General features: G+C 35.0%; 1 protein-coding gene and 3 non-coding genes across 4 annotated transcripts; 1 reads left to right on the plus strand and 3 right to left on the minus strand.

Moving 5' to 3' along the window:
- Positions 1-585: 585 nt before the first annotated feature.
- On the minus strand, positions 586-665 carry LOC138876686 (small nucleolar RNA R21). The gene has a single exon (XR_011402027.1). It is a non-coding gene; the product is annotated as a small nucleolar RNA R21 (small nucleolar RNA).
- A 560-nt stretch (positions 666-1,225) lies between these two features.
- Positions 1,226-1,307, minus strand: LOC138876688 (small nucleolar RNA R21). Its single transcript, XR_011402029.1, has one exon. It is a non-coding gene; the product is annotated as a small nucleolar RNA R21 (small nucleolar RNA).
- Positions 1,308-1,357: 50 nt separating this feature from the next.
- LOC138876687 (small nucleolar RNA R21) lies at positions 1,358-1,438 on the minus strand. The gene has a single exon (XR_011402028.1). It is a non-coding gene; the product is annotated as a small nucleolar RNA R21 (small nucleolar RNA).
- Positions 1,439-10,260: 8,822 nt separating this feature from the next.
- Positions 10,261-14,454, plus strand: LOC104226051 (vacuolar protein sorting-associated protein 22 homolog 1). The gene is made up of 7 exons (XM_009777934.2): positions 10,261-10,417; positions 10,510-10,620; positions 11,862-11,997; positions 12,670-12,824; positions 13,356-13,463; positions 13,866-13,955; positions 14,077-14,454. The coding sequence occupies exons 1-7, from the start codon at positions 10,367-10,369 to the stop codon at positions 14,179-14,181; spliced, it is 756 nt and encodes a 251-aa protein (XP_009776236.1). The 5' UTR covers positions 10,261-10,366; the 3' UTR covers positions 14,182-14,454.
- Positions 14,455-14,838: the final 384 nt, after the last annotated feature.

Below are 14,838 nucleotides of genomic sequence, written 5' to 3' on the forward strand. Positions count from 1 at the left end.
CTTTTATTTTATAAAAAAGCTCACTTTATGTTATTATGACCTAACTAATTGGGTCAATTTGTGACAATCCATTGCAAAGATAAAATTTGAAGGTTATTTGCTAAAATCTGCTAATAATTGCATAAATTTTCTTCGGAGTTATAAGTATTTTTGATAGTTTTTAAAACTTAAGGATATAAGTCACATTCATTTTTTTAAAAAGTAAAATAAGTTTTAAAAAATTATTTCCAAATAAATTTTCAATCTTCAAACCAAATTTCACTTAAATCAAACTTTTTAAAACAAATTTAGGAATCAAATTTTTTAAACAAATTTAGAAATTTATGGCCAACCACTAGCTAAGGCTTAATCCCGACAATCCACCACATCCCTTTGTGGTGGTCTAAGATGTTTTTCATAGTTCATTTTGTTTATAAGTCTTTGTATGAGATTACACTGAATTTATTGATGTTCTAAAGTGAAAATGAAAAAATAACATACTTTTATAATTATCATATCATATTTATACATACCAGAAAATACCAAAATATGAGGTATAACATAACTACAGTAGTTTTTATCATCATACTAAATAAATAAAAAAGGAATCCCTCAGAACAAAGCTTATCATCAATGGACATCAGGCCACTACTTTTAAATTATTCAGCTAGTTCATCAATGGGATTAAAAACCTCCAAATACTAAAGCAAATAACAAGATACATTAAAAAACATCACAGAAATAAATATTCCATCCTAATTTATATGACAGTCAAACAAGGGGTAAGGTTTGCGTACATATTACCCTCCCAGACCCCACTTGTGGGATTATACTGGGTCATTGTTTTTGTAGTCAAACGAATTTTTCTTTTATCACAATTTTTTCATATGCATTTTAAATATTTTAATTATTCATTAATATGACTTATAGTACTTTTTCATTAGTTTTCATGTATATAAATTTTGTTTGAAATTTTTTAAATATCATATATCTAAATTCACGATCAAAATTAAGAATATTAACTCTCGAAATCCGAGTTATGCCACAAAAATTGGGACAAAGGGATATAAATAGCACTTTAAAGTTGCTACTCTAGTATTCATATTGGAACAAAAATATAATTAGAGTTGCTATTCATAGCAAAAAATGATTAGAATCTTAAATTGTAATAAACAACTTCAGGTAAATATTACAAAAATAAAAAAAATTCTCAACTAAGAAAAAATACTAATGTAAGAAAATAATGCATCCCTCAGAAACAATTTTGTCTTCCTTAAATATCAGTCTACTTTTAACGTTAAATTTATAAAGTATTCATCACAGGGATGTAGTGACAGGAAATAAAAAGGGAAAAAGAGAAAAAAAAAACTGGAATAAATATCGCTCGGAATTAATTTGTTCATCAATGGAAATTTCAGTCCACTACTTTTAAAACATAATTTTACTCGTCATAGCGATAATAATCCGAAGAAAATCGGGAAAAAAATTATACTTTAGAAACACCAAAAACAAAATACAGTGTACCCAAAACAAAATAATGAAAATCTAAGTTGAAAAAAATACGAAAACTGAAGAATCACCAACTAAGCATCAATGATATTTGCAGAAAATGTAGAAAGCAAAATGAAAAGAAGCGTGGAGACGGCGACAATGAAAAATGGAGTAAAGGGTTTTAAATAGAAAGAAGAGAATGGGCTAAAGTGGAACAGTAAGCCCAAATCTCGACCTGAAGCCCTCTTACCATCTAATTTGAGAAAACGTCAAAATTGCACCGGGCGCCTATTTGGTTGCCCCATTTAACTTATACTTTTTTTTTTTAATTTCTAATTTGTACCAACTTTTTAAATAACTTCAGTCTCCTTTCTTCTCCCCCTTTGTTTTCTTCTTCTTCTTTCTTCTGCTGTTGTTGGTGCTGCTATGAAACTTCAGTTATTAAAATTTTGTGTAGACATATCTGGTTCAATAATAAGACGAAAATTTTCTTACACTACTGTATTTCAATCAAGAAATACGAATGGATCTGCAAGTGATCATTGTTTGGCACCATATCCTTTTTCACCCTTAACTTCAGCCTGAAGTGAAAGCAATTCACCACAAATTTAGCATCTTGCTCATGACAAGGAAACACCAAGTTACTTGTATAGTTGTATGCAATAAGAAATAAAATGTCCATTGTTTATATAGTGCTGAAGTTTTTACAAATAAACTAAATAACTTCAGCTCTAAAGCTGAAGTTCGACAGTTACAAAACAAAAATTTCAGCTCTAGAGCTGAAGTTCGCCAGTTACAAAACAAAAACATCAGCTTTAGAGCTAAAGTTCGCCAGTTACAAAAACAAAAACTTCAGCTCTTGAGCTGAAGTTCGTCAGTTACAAAACAAAAACTTAAAACAAAAACTTCAACTCTAGAGCTGAAGATTGTCAGTTACAAAACAAAACTTCGTCAATTACAAAAACAAAAACTTCAGCTCTAGAGCTGAAGTTCGCCAATTGCAAAACAAAAACTCTAGAGCTGAAGTTCGCCAGTTATAAAACAAAAACTTTAGCAATGCAAATAGAGAACAAAACTTCAGCTTGTGAGCACGTGATTTTTGCCTCACAAGAACTACTCCAAAAGAAATCACAAATAATTTTTCTATGTATTCAATTTTGAATTTTTGTGATATTTCGTCTGTGCATGTGCATTTTATTCTAATTAAGGAAAAATATTAAAAAAAAATGGTAATGCAGATGCATATGCATTCAGGAATTAATATTGCATTTTTAGAATTAATTAATCATGGGTTTTTATAAAAGGATAATATAAAAATAATATATAGGAAATTATAAACCATAGTTTGGTTTTAAAAGAAGGAAAATCACAAAATATGTAATTGTCATAATTTTTGTCATTTAAGCATGCCTTTGTGTGATTTTGACTTTTAACTAAATGTTTAATTTGTGTGATATTTATTGTCAAGTGTTGATTGATTTTATAATTTAATTAAGAATTGTGTAAAATTAGGAATAAAAGTAGAAAAAGAAAAAGAGTTGGAAAAAATAATGAAACCCCGGTTTGGGCCAAAAAATTAAAAGGAAGGCAGGCCCAGACGAGCTGGCCCAATGCGTGAACTGGTCCATCTCCTCAGAGGTGCCCGAACGGCACCGTTTTTGTCACAGTTGAGCGGGGCCGTTGATCTCAAATAGATCAACGGCCAAGATCACATCTTTCATACCCGTCCCTAAAACCCGACCCATCACCCCAATACCCGGACCGCCCCAACACTACCAAAACGACGTCGTTCCCTTAAGTGAGGAGATCCTGGCCATTAATCTCACCTGATCCAACGACCAGGATCCATCCACCCCTCCCCTATATAAGTTTAATCCTCTACCCCAGCCCCCCAAACCAAACACCCCCTCTCCTGTTCATCATCTCCTTTGAAGACAGACCCAAACCCTAGCCGCCTTAGCTCCCCTTTGCCTGAAACCCGGCGGCAACTACGCCGCCGGCCACCACCTTTACACCATAGCTTCCCCTCGATCTCCTCGTTCCAAATATGTAACCTATATCTCTCGAATCAGGCCACAACGTCTCGAATCTTCGATCAAAGCTTGGCCTGAAAACCCAACCTTTTCCGATGGCTTCCAAATCAACACCAGGGCTTCTCCTGACTATCCTCGTCATAGATCCGGTAATGGCTTAGGTCGAATCTTCTTAGAACTGCTCGAATCTTCATTTGAATATTCGAGCCAAACAGGAAATGCCCAGATCCTTTTCGAATCCATACCAGGTGACCCCCAGGCCTCCTTCACCCCCAAACCACCCTTGATTCCCTTCGAATATGCCTAGAAATGTTCGAGCCCTAAATCTGGAAAAAAAATGGAACCCTAAAATTCCAATCATGGAATCTATCCAAATTAATTGAAGGGTTGGGGTCTAATAGACTTTAATCGAGGTGTTCTCAGTTGAGAACACTTCAATTAAAGTCTGTTCGACCTCAAAATGCTTAGGTCTGACTTCGAGCCTGGGTCCGTATAATTTTGAGGTTATGAGGTATTTTTCTTTTTCCTTTATTCTACATTTATGATTTTCTGTCTATGTATCTTCTTAGTTTTATTGATTTCCCCTGTTTTTAAGTACTTCTTCTCATCTCCGCTAGACCTGTTTATTTGATCCGATTCTAGCATTGCTTCTGTTTGTTGTAATTGTTTACAATGTGTGTAATCGATTCGATTAAGTTCGTCGATTAGTTGTTGTATTATAAATTCTTGTTCCTGTTAATGCTGATTGAAACAACCTGTTTATCTATTTTGGATTGATTGTTATCATTTGTTGTAGATAATCAGTTAATTAGTTCTTGTCGATTAATTCGTTCTTGTTTGTTAAATCAGCAAGTTCGTCAAATATTGTTGTGTATGTTTGATCTATGGCCACCTAGTTTCAGGACATTGTCATTAAGCTGACAATGAACCTGCATTCACATTACCTTCATTCATGTGCATATTGATTCAAGTTTCAATTTCAGCTTCAATGATTCTGTTGAGTTCTGTGTTGTGTTAGTTTGGTTTTGATTTAATTTCAGTTCAGTTGTTTCAATAAGAATTCAGCCTTAGTCATTGAGTCTTAGTCATTCAGTCATCAGCTGATAGGTTTGAAAATATAGAGGTTCAATAACAGGTTACTGAAGTTTTGAATTAAGGGCAGTAATAACAGTAGGATTACAGGGGTATTTGGGAATGGAAAATGGGCAGAATTGACTAAATTAATGGTCAGTTAGTCAAGCACTAATAAAACAAGAGCTTATATATTAGTTTAATGTTAGTGGAGGACAAACCCTTATATCATGCCTTAATTTAGGGAATAAAATAAGAAAAAGCATTCCTTAGTGGGATTTTGTTGAAAATAAGCAGATTTTTTGGGATTTTGGTCGGGTAAGTGAAGCTTTTCAAAGGGGGGCAAATCTGTTTGGTTATTATATATACCTAGAGCTCGGAGAAGAGAAAAAGGGGAAAAGATCAGATTTGAGAAGAAAAGAAAAAGACTGAAAAGAAAAAAAAAACTAGAAAGAAAAGATTCGGAAAAAAAAAAAGTAGGACAGATTTTAAAAAAATCAGACAGGGATCAAAAAATTAAGGCTGGTCAGTTAAGTGGAGAGTTGGACAGCTTTGAGTGTTGAGAGATAAAAAGAAAACCAAAAGACAAGGCTGGATTTTTCAAGCCTTGAATAGGCTAGCTTAATTTCAGTTCAATAGAGGTTTAAGAGAGGCTTGGGATTTCTGAACACAAATATCAGAAGCCTGTTTTCCTGCATCTGTTTTCTTTCTCTGATTAGCCTGTTATTTGTTGGGACACCAGCTGAGTTTTCAGTTTGGTTTTCTAGGTTTCCCTGTTGGTTTAACACTGTTTCATTTAAGTGTTGGGGGTTTTCGGAGTTCACTGGATTTCTGTTTGGTTTAAATTTGTTTGCTCGTTTCTCTACTAGTCATTATTGGAATTTCTTGCTGGGTTTTATTTGGTTTCAAACATTTGTTGGCTGGGTGGTTTGCTGCTGAGTGCTGCTTCTCTTGTTGCTGCTGTTGTTGTGTATGCTACTGCTCCCACTGATCATTCCTCTTCTTCTTTTGCTTTTCTCAAATCTCAGGTACACAACTTTGTCATGGCTGTTGTAGGTCTGAAAATCTGAAGCATGAATATGAGATGAAGAACTGAAATTTTTACGTTTGGTTGCGTGTATTCTGAAATTTTAAGTTGTGTAAAGGATACATAGTTTCATTTGTTAGAAGCACGTGGTAGTTTTGCTATGTAAAATCGAGTATTCAAATAGTAATAGTATATAGAACTCCTCACATGTTATTCTACAAGAACCAATAATGTAACGATAGCATACTGTTATTTCAGCTCATTTCTGTGCAAAGCATGTTTCAAATACTTATAAAGGCTCTAGGCTGACTAATCAGTAGTTTAAACTGTTTAAATTAACAAGCTTGTTTATTTTGAGGCATAAAAGGATTTTTTGTAGTTGTCGATTCCATTTTCTGCCTTCTTGTAAATACTGGAAAATGTAAAAGTAAGCCGCAGGTCGGACGTAAAAAGTATATATATATATATAAATGGCCCCGGTCCAGTTCCGTGCTCGGTATGCTGGACCTGGGCCCCCCTAAAATTGTGCTAGCCCCCCTGTTCCCGTCTATCTTCGATGTTAACTATTTAGGTCCGAAATTCCTTTTAATAATAACTCTCAAGCATGTAAATAAATCAGGTATCTTTTTCTGTCATTATTAGAGACAAATTCAATAGAAAACATAGCCACTATAGGACGACCTTTTTTTTTAAAAATGAGATGAGCCTCGCCAAATAAAAATACAAAATTGCGGGGCCCTCAGTAAACATTTGCTTTAAAATTGCTTAAACTTCGGGATGGACCGTTTAGCAAAATTCCACAGCCCTACCCAAAGTAAATGATACGCTAGTCACTTTAGGCGCGCCTTTAATAATTTAATTTTCTTAAATTCGGGTGCACATTTATGTGACCCAAATCCAAATCTCAACGGAGTCAAAGTGTGTCAACGACCACGGGTACATTTATTGTGACGCGGTTTGAGATACATTTTCACAACGTTGCAATTCATTGTAAAAATAATAATAATAATTATGAAATCGGTAAAAAGTTAAAATTTGCACATAAGTTCACACTTGTATAAAATCAGATAATCAAGCCGAATATAACAGTTGAGCGACCGTGCTAGAACTACGGAACTCGGGAATGCCTAACACCTTCTCCCGGGTTAACAGAATTCCTTATCCGGATTTCTGGTGCGCAGACTGTTAAATAGAGTCATTCTTTTCCTCGATTCGGGATTAAATTGGTGACTTGGGACACCCTAAATCTCCCAAGTGGTGACTCTGAAATAAATAAATAAATCCCGTTTCGACTGTCCTTTAATTGGAAAAAACTCCTTTGCCCCTCGCGGGTGTAGTGAAAAAGGAGGTGTGACACAACTACTACGCTTAAGTTCAATAATTACAAACAAAAACTTCAGCACACTTGGTTCAACACACTTACTACTTCAGGCCCGTCTACTAGAATGTTGAAGTTTTGTGTGATTGTCTTTGCTACTTCAACCCCGTATGTTGAAGTTATGCGAAAAAGCGGGTGCGTTTGCAATTTTTTTTGCAAAGTAGACACAAGTTAAAACGTGACACAAAAAGCGGGTATACATGCAAATCCCCCCCAGAGAAAACTACATAGTATAACCGTTCTTACAATTAAAGGAAATTACGTGACATATTAAATAATCACAGTATCTTTATTATTTGTAGCTATACTTTCAGTAAATTTACCATTCATATCTATATTTTAAATTTTACAGCAAAATTCATCAAATAAGAGATTAATTATTTTGAACTAAAATAAGAGAGCAATAAGCTCTCGTAGTACAGTTGATTAGAGCGTCCGTTTAGTTAGTCTGCTTAAGTTTGACTCTCAACTAGAATATTTTATTTTTTTGTATTTCTGTATTTCGCCTTAGTTGTATTTGTTCGTACTGTATTTCTGTATTTCGCCTTAGTTAGTAAAGGTCTTACGTTCGACTCTCAACTATAATATTTTATTTTTCTATATTTTTGTATTTCGCTTTGGTTGTATTCGTTCGTATTGTATTTCTCTATTTCGCCTTAGTTAGTAGCGGTCGTAAGTTCGACTCTCAACTAGAACATTTTATTTTTTTGTATTTATGTATTTCGACTTAGTTGTATTCTGATCACGCCCAACTATGTCTTATATGAGACAAGATTAAGGAGGTCTAGAGTTATAATTTTCCCTATTGCCGGAATCTTTTCTGCTACGTTTTCTATAAATTTGCCTAAGTTTCTCTACTGATCATTAGCTCTCTGAGTGTCGTAATTCTCTCCCGAGTAACTACCACAATTTACTAGACATATTTTTCCGAATTACGCTAGATGGCACTAAGTTACGGCTCACTCGGATCGCACCAAGGTTTCGTTATTCAGTCCTACTTTTAAACCCTCCGTATTGATCCCTCATATACGTTATGAGTGATGTTGTTCAACAATTACCTAAATATGCACTCTCTTCCGAGTAATACACACTAAATAGGCACAACCGATTGGGAGTTCTTCAACCAACCACAATATAAACGTAGTTGAACAAATAGAGAAAAAGCTACAACAAATCTCTATTAACATAACAAAAAGATCATCCTCCAATAGGTTTCATCAAAACCTTAGATAACAAATTAGCTATTCATAATAGTATGCATAACTACAATACTAAAATTCATAACCAATAATGGAAATAGGAAGAAAGAAGTGAAAAACTCGTAGAAGAATTTTCCGCCTTGCTCCTGGTGTGTTCTTACATCCTTAGGTCGAATTCCCGGTCTCAAATCTGTCCAACCTCGGCCTCTCTCTCTAAAAATAATATTCAATGACTATTTATATGTGTAGGGAAAACCTAGATAAAATAATAAGTCCAAAACCAAATTGGATACAAATTAGGCCTTAAAGACCCGGACCACGCGAAGCATCTCGCTCTAGACTGCGCCTGGCGAGCTCAAACGCGCGAAATGGTCTGACGGGAGCTTAAACGCGAGAAAATTGCCTCGCGTTGCCTGACTTCTCCAATTCGTTGCCTAACTTTTGCTTCAGCTTTCATTTTTGATTTCTGCCTTTCTCTTTCTCAGTTATTACTTTTCAAATTCTTCTTTTATCAATGGCGTAATACATACGGAGACATCTAAAGTTGGCACGATTTTTCACTTACACACTTAAACTAGACCTCTTTCCAATTAGACACGTTTCCTAGGCAATTCTCATACCAATAAAACACGTTTTTTGCTGGCTTATTAATTAACCAAGCGCGTGTTCTGCAATCTCCGTCTACGTGGCAAAAGTAACTATTATAAATCATGTCACATCATATTACTTTTCAAATTCTTCTTTTGTCAATTGTCTTTCTTTGTCTTCTTTTATAATGCTCAACTTCAATCATTGTCCCATAATTAAATAATCATAAACCATTTTTGTAGTATACAAAATACACATAAAATCTTTAGTTCGCTTCCAATTTCATCTTCAAAGTATCTATACATAAAATAAATTCAATTAAGCACAAATATAATATAGTTTAGCATTAAATCACCTAAATTCAAGGTAAGTAATGCACTAAAAATATATAATTATAACCAAACTTCATATCCGTTCGCACTGTATTTCCGTTTTTCGTCTTAATTGTATTCGTTCGCATTGTATACGAATATAGTTGACACAAATTGTCTTCGTTGCACTGTATGCAAATCGTACTATTCATTAATGCTTGAATAGATAGAAAGCAATCAACTATTATTTTTTATCTTCTCTAAGAATTGAACATGAGATTTCTTCGCTCTAACCGACTTCATTGAAGTTCTATTATTATGTATTTAAATTATATACATATATATTATTGATGTGATTTATCTTATTATAGCATGTAAACTTACTATTTATTTTTGGTTACTGATAATACGTTATTTAATGCATAGAACTTAATTTTCATAAGAATTGCTTCCATTTCATTCGTATGATTTCGTTTGATTAAATACAATGTTTAAGAAAAAAGAGTAAATCTTTAAAATTTATGATCTTAAATTGGGAAAAATTAAAAAATAGCTAGATTTACAAGTGATCATTCAAAAATAGCCAAAGTTTTAAAAGTAGTTGAAATTTAGCCACTTTTCATATAAAGATAATTTTGAACGAAAATACTGTTCAAAATCCGGAAAATACTCCAGCATAATATACTGGAGTTCCAACATAAGTATACTGGAACTCTAGCATATCATAATGGAGTTTTAGCATAAGTATACTGGAACTTCCAGTATAATATACCGGTCCAGTATAATATGCTGGAGGTTCATGTGCATGTGCTCCAATCTCGAGTATATTATGCTGGAACTTTCTGCGTGTTGAAATTCCAGCATAATATGTTGAAAGTTCATACACATGTGCACCGATCTCCAGTATATTATGCTGGCCCGGTCCCTATTGCAGCAAAATAGTGGCTATTTTTCGATAACTTTGCAAACGCTGACTATTTTTGAATGATCAATTCGAAAACTGGCTAGCCCATACTATTTTAACTCTTAAATGTATCTTAGTTTTTGTCTGATTATTATAAGCCTTTTAAAATATATGGTCTTAATGGTGTCATAATATTTATATGACAAGTTGAATTATTTTTAATTTATAAATATATCATCGTTTTTGAATAGCCTAATAAGAAAATAATAATATTCTTTTAAATAAAAGATATTTGTTAGTGCTTTTTCTTTCACAAAAGAAGGAAAAACAGCTACGGGGAGACGAGCGACGAATACTTCACAGAATTTCTCTCAGCAGCTGAAGGATGAGGCGGAGACCGGGAATCGGAGGTTTACAGAATGCCGCGGCGGCTAGGGTTTGTGACCTAAGTTTATTTTGACTTTTTCAATTCTTTTCGTACTTTTTTTTGTTTAATAATCTCCGTTTTTCTGGCGATGTTAATTGTAGGATCAATATCGATTGCTAGGGGAAAATGTGGCGAAATTGAGAACTGATCTTATGAAAGAGCAGCTCGCTACTTTTCGCTCTCAGCTTGAAGACTTTGCTCGCAAACACAAGGTTTTGCATTATTTTGTTTTTTAGTGATTAATTTAAAGCTTTTTCCCCCGATTATTTAAGTTTATTTATATTTTTAAAATAATCAGTTATTCTGCCCGTCCTTGATGTAATGATATGTTAGGAGTACGATGATTAAAGCATCTAATTTTGTAAAATAAAAACCTATGTATTGATATACTACAGAAAAAGTACTTTGAATCATAATTTTGTTTATAAGTACTTGTAAATATTTGAAAAACCCATGGCTGAAAGAACTATTTAACTCTAGAACCCGAGGTTATAGCCTATTGGTCATTGAAGTGGGAGAAGAACCATGAGATATCAGTTTCAAATCTCAGCCGAGGCAAAAAATGGTGATTTTTCTCATCTGCCTAAGCTTGGTAAGTAGAGTTACTCGGCACTTGTATTGGCGGGAGGTAGCTGGTACCCAATAGAATAGTTAAGGTGCACGCAAACTGGCCCAGACACCAAGGTCGTCAAAAAGAAAGAAAGAAAAGTAATTGTCTCATCTAGATTGAGACAAAAGGAATCATATATGCTTGCTAGATATAAGTTCTGAGGAAGCATGTATGTCTCTAAGTTATTTTAAATTGGCCACTGTTGATAATTCCAGAAAAGACATGAAAAAATGCAAAGCTATTCATTGTCGATTTGGGATTTATGTGTAGTTATCTCGGCAAAAGGATCATAATTGAACTCCACTAACCCTCAGGGGTTGGCGTGGTGGCAATTGACTTGAGCTTTTTGCTCCCTTTCAAGGTCTCAAGTTCGAAACCCACTGGGTGCAAACAATTTCTGAGGGCCATCGGACTGGGTAAAAACCTGAATTAACCATGGTGCACTTGCGGGAAACTCCTTGCCGAGGGCCTGTGCGCCCCTGGGATTAGTCGGGGCTCGAAGAGACTCGGACACCCGGTGCAAATCAAAAAAAAAAATTGAACTCCACCAGTTTTATTTTTCTCACAGATCATACTTTTGGGATAGTATCAAGAGTTAAGATGGGGTTATATTGTCACATGCGTGATATTTCTAAAGTCTGAGCAGCAATCAGGGCTGTTGAGCTTGATAAATCTTTTTCTTTTTCTTGTCTAACTGGGGTGTTGTAATAGAGGTGTTCCTTGTGCATTGTGCTTCTTGGATACTTCCTAATTGAAATTTATCAACATGCTTTTACTTGTTTAACTAAACCTTTTTTTTGTCATAAAGAGAAAATTTTGGTTATTCCTTGTTTTATTTTGCAGAATGACATTCGCAAGAATCCTGCATTCAGGGCGCAGTTCCACGAGATGTGTGCTAAAGTTGGAGTAGATCCGCTAGCATCAAACAAGGGTTTCTGGGCAGAATTGTTAGGGATTGGCGATTTCTATTATGAACTTGGTTGGTATCAACCTCCTTAGTAATTCGGGTTATTGCAAGACGTGCTTGTTAACTTCTTAATGGTGCATGAGAGGAACATTACGTAGTATTCGACACTGCATTGTTAGATCTAAACGGCGCTTTTACTTCCTTTTGTACCTTTTCAATTAAAAAAAGAACGTGACAGTTCTACTTCCCCTTGCTATATGATTGGTTGACGTTGAGTTTTGTCCCACATCAGAGGGATTTTAGGTCCTTGGTCTTCTTATATGGTCTTGGCCAATCCTCACCTCATAAGCTAGCTTTTGAGGTTGAGTTAGGCCCAAGGTCCATTTATCATGGTATCAGAGCCAGGCCCATCCCAATTATTATTACCGATTACCGATGTTGGATCCCCATTTATGTTGTCCACGCTCCAGTTTGCATGCCTGGGCGTGAGGGGGGTGTTGAGTTGTCTCTCATCGAAGGGATTTGAGGTCCTTGGTCTCCTTATATGGTCTTCGGCAATCCTCTAGCTTATGAGGTTGAGTTAGGCCCAAGGTCCATTTATCAACATCAAACCTTGAACAGTAAATATATATTAGATAGCTTGCAGCATCGCGCTTAGTTCTTGGCTGTTTCCTAGTTAAGTATTATCATTTGTCGATAATATAATACGAACTGGATTTAAATGAAACCCACCTGTCTAGGCAGGGGTGCAGATCATTGAAGTATGCTTGGCTACTAGACCCCACAACGGAGGTTTGATAAGCTTGGATGATCTTTGTAAACTGCTTGGTCAGAGACGGAAAGCTGTTCGTGAGACAATATCTGAGGATGACTGCTTGCGTGCTATTAGCAAGCTGAAGGTACTGGCTCAAGTTTTTATGTTTCAGTTGGCAGTAACTGAATGATACATTGAGCAGCTGGCGCTAAATCTGGCGGATCATCCTTTTCCATTTAATTTGAAGAGCATATTTCACATGTTAGTGCTTTGCACGTTTAGTTATGAGGATCATGTTTCGCCATTGGATACCAAGATATTGATTTTGCTAGTTGTCCATTTACCAAAATGAATAGAAAAAAGAATCTTTACTATAATCCACACGCATGTCAAAAAAAATGGTAAACTGCAAAAACTTATTCTTTCTGTTTCTTAAGTTCTTATAGGTCCTTAGCACATGAAGCACCCAAGTTAATGGTGAATGTATATGGGCAGGTCATTATTGCTCTTGCAACCCCTCATTTAGATGGAAGATAGGAGAAATGCAAAGCTGTCTGAAACATGCTTTAAAGTTCATCATTTATCTTGAGCGTGTAGTGACTAATTTTTTTGGGCTGGTGTATGTTTTATTACTGTTGCAACAAACTATAAACTAACATTTAATTGCATCTTTCAGGTATTAGGTAGTGGTTATGAGGTGATTACAGTGGGAAAGAGAAAGCTTGTTAGATCTGTCCCTACTGAACTGAATAAGGATCACAATGAAATTTTAGAGCTGGCCCAGGTATTACCTTTGTACTTTATGTTTACTCCAGGTTCATGCAGTTAGGTAGTTTCTCTCTTTGGATAAATTTTGTAGTTCAGTAATTGCCGTGCAGCTCAAACTGTCACTTTCACTTGATGCAGTAGTTTCCCCACTTGTAGTAGAATTTCAGAAGTTTAGTTTCTTCAATCAGTCATCGATATTTTGGCAACTTAAAGGAAATCTCTCTTTCCTTTTGAATCCATGAGTATTAAAAGCTACTATTTAGCTTAGGGAGTTATCCCCAGATTGCTATGTTTGACTTTGAAATATTGCCTACTATGTTATACGGGCTTGTTTTATCATTATATGTTAAAAGAGGAAATTCTTACTCAAGAAAAATATGTTAACAGAGGAAATTGTTTTCTGGTCTCTTTACCACAGGCTCAAGGCTTTGTGACAGTTGATGAGGTACAAAGACGCCTAAACTGGTCTTCAGGTCGTGCAACTGATGCACTTGAAACACTTTTAGAGGTAAGTTCTTGATGTCATTTCTTCTACTTCTTTCCTCCTAAGTTTTCCAGCAAGGCTCTAAATATTTCCTATTAGATCTCTTGTGATTGAAGCTAACAAATGGCTCACATGTATCATACAGGAAGGACTTGCCATGATTGATGATGGTCACAGAGATGGCAGACGTAGATACTGGTTCCCCTGTGTGTCCTCTGTCTCCTCCTATGTAGGAACAGACGCTCTTTAGCGTTTTCCTCGATCAGATCTGAGGATCTTTCGTTTTTGAACCACTGATCCTTAAGGGTTTCATAACCAGAGCTTGGACGATAGATTGCTCGTAGAGATGCAGTCTTTTTCCATTTCCCTTGGTCTAACGCTTTTGATATGCAGCTTTTGTATATCTTAGAATGTTGCCCTATTTATGTAATCCGTACAGTGAAATCATAGTGTTGAATCATTGATTGTTTTATGAAGCTTGTTTCATATATATATATATGAAATGACTTTGCCTGTTTTGTGAGCTTTTTCCAAATTTGAACTTCATAGGATATCATTATAGTGTACAATGCAGGGAAGGTATGTGACTTTGCTTGTAGTTATTCCTGTTGAATTATTTGTTGGTGCGTCATTTTTCTTAAACAAATTGGCGTTATAAAGGTGAAATTCGAAAATAGCCAGATTTACAACTTGTAATTAAAAAGTAGTCACAGTTTCAAAAGTAATCGAAATTTAGCATAATATGTTGGAGTTCCAACATAATATATGAACTCCCAACATAATATGCTGAATTTTATAATATGTTGGAGTTCTATTTTAATAAGTTGAAAGTTTATATGTAGGAGTTACATAATCTAGCATATTATGTTGGAACTTTCCGTGTGCTGGAGTTCCAACATAATATGCT

Source organism: Nicotiana sylvestris, chromosome 8 (assembly GCF_000393655.2).
Source record: "Nicotiana sylvestris chromosome 8, ASM39365v2, whole genome shotgun sequence".
NCBI lineage: Eukaryota > Viridiplantae > Streptophyta > Magnoliopsida > Solanales > Solanaceae > Nicotiana > Nicotiana sylvestris.

Bases quoted from the DNA above. Each gene is read 5' to 3' on its own strand.
- LOC104226051 (XM_009777934.2), top strand. From the start codon at position 10,367: ATGAGGCGGAGACCGGGAATCGGAGGTTTACAGAATGCCGCGGCGGCT. The intron at 10,621-11,861 runs GTTTTGCATTAT...TTTATTTTGCAG, and splicing joins ACTTTGCTCGCAAACACAAG to AATGACATTCGCAAGAATCC. The intron at 13,956-14,076 runs GTAAGTTCTTGA...TGTATCATACAG, and splicing joins CACTTGAAACACTTTTAGAG to GAAGGACTTGCCATGATTGA.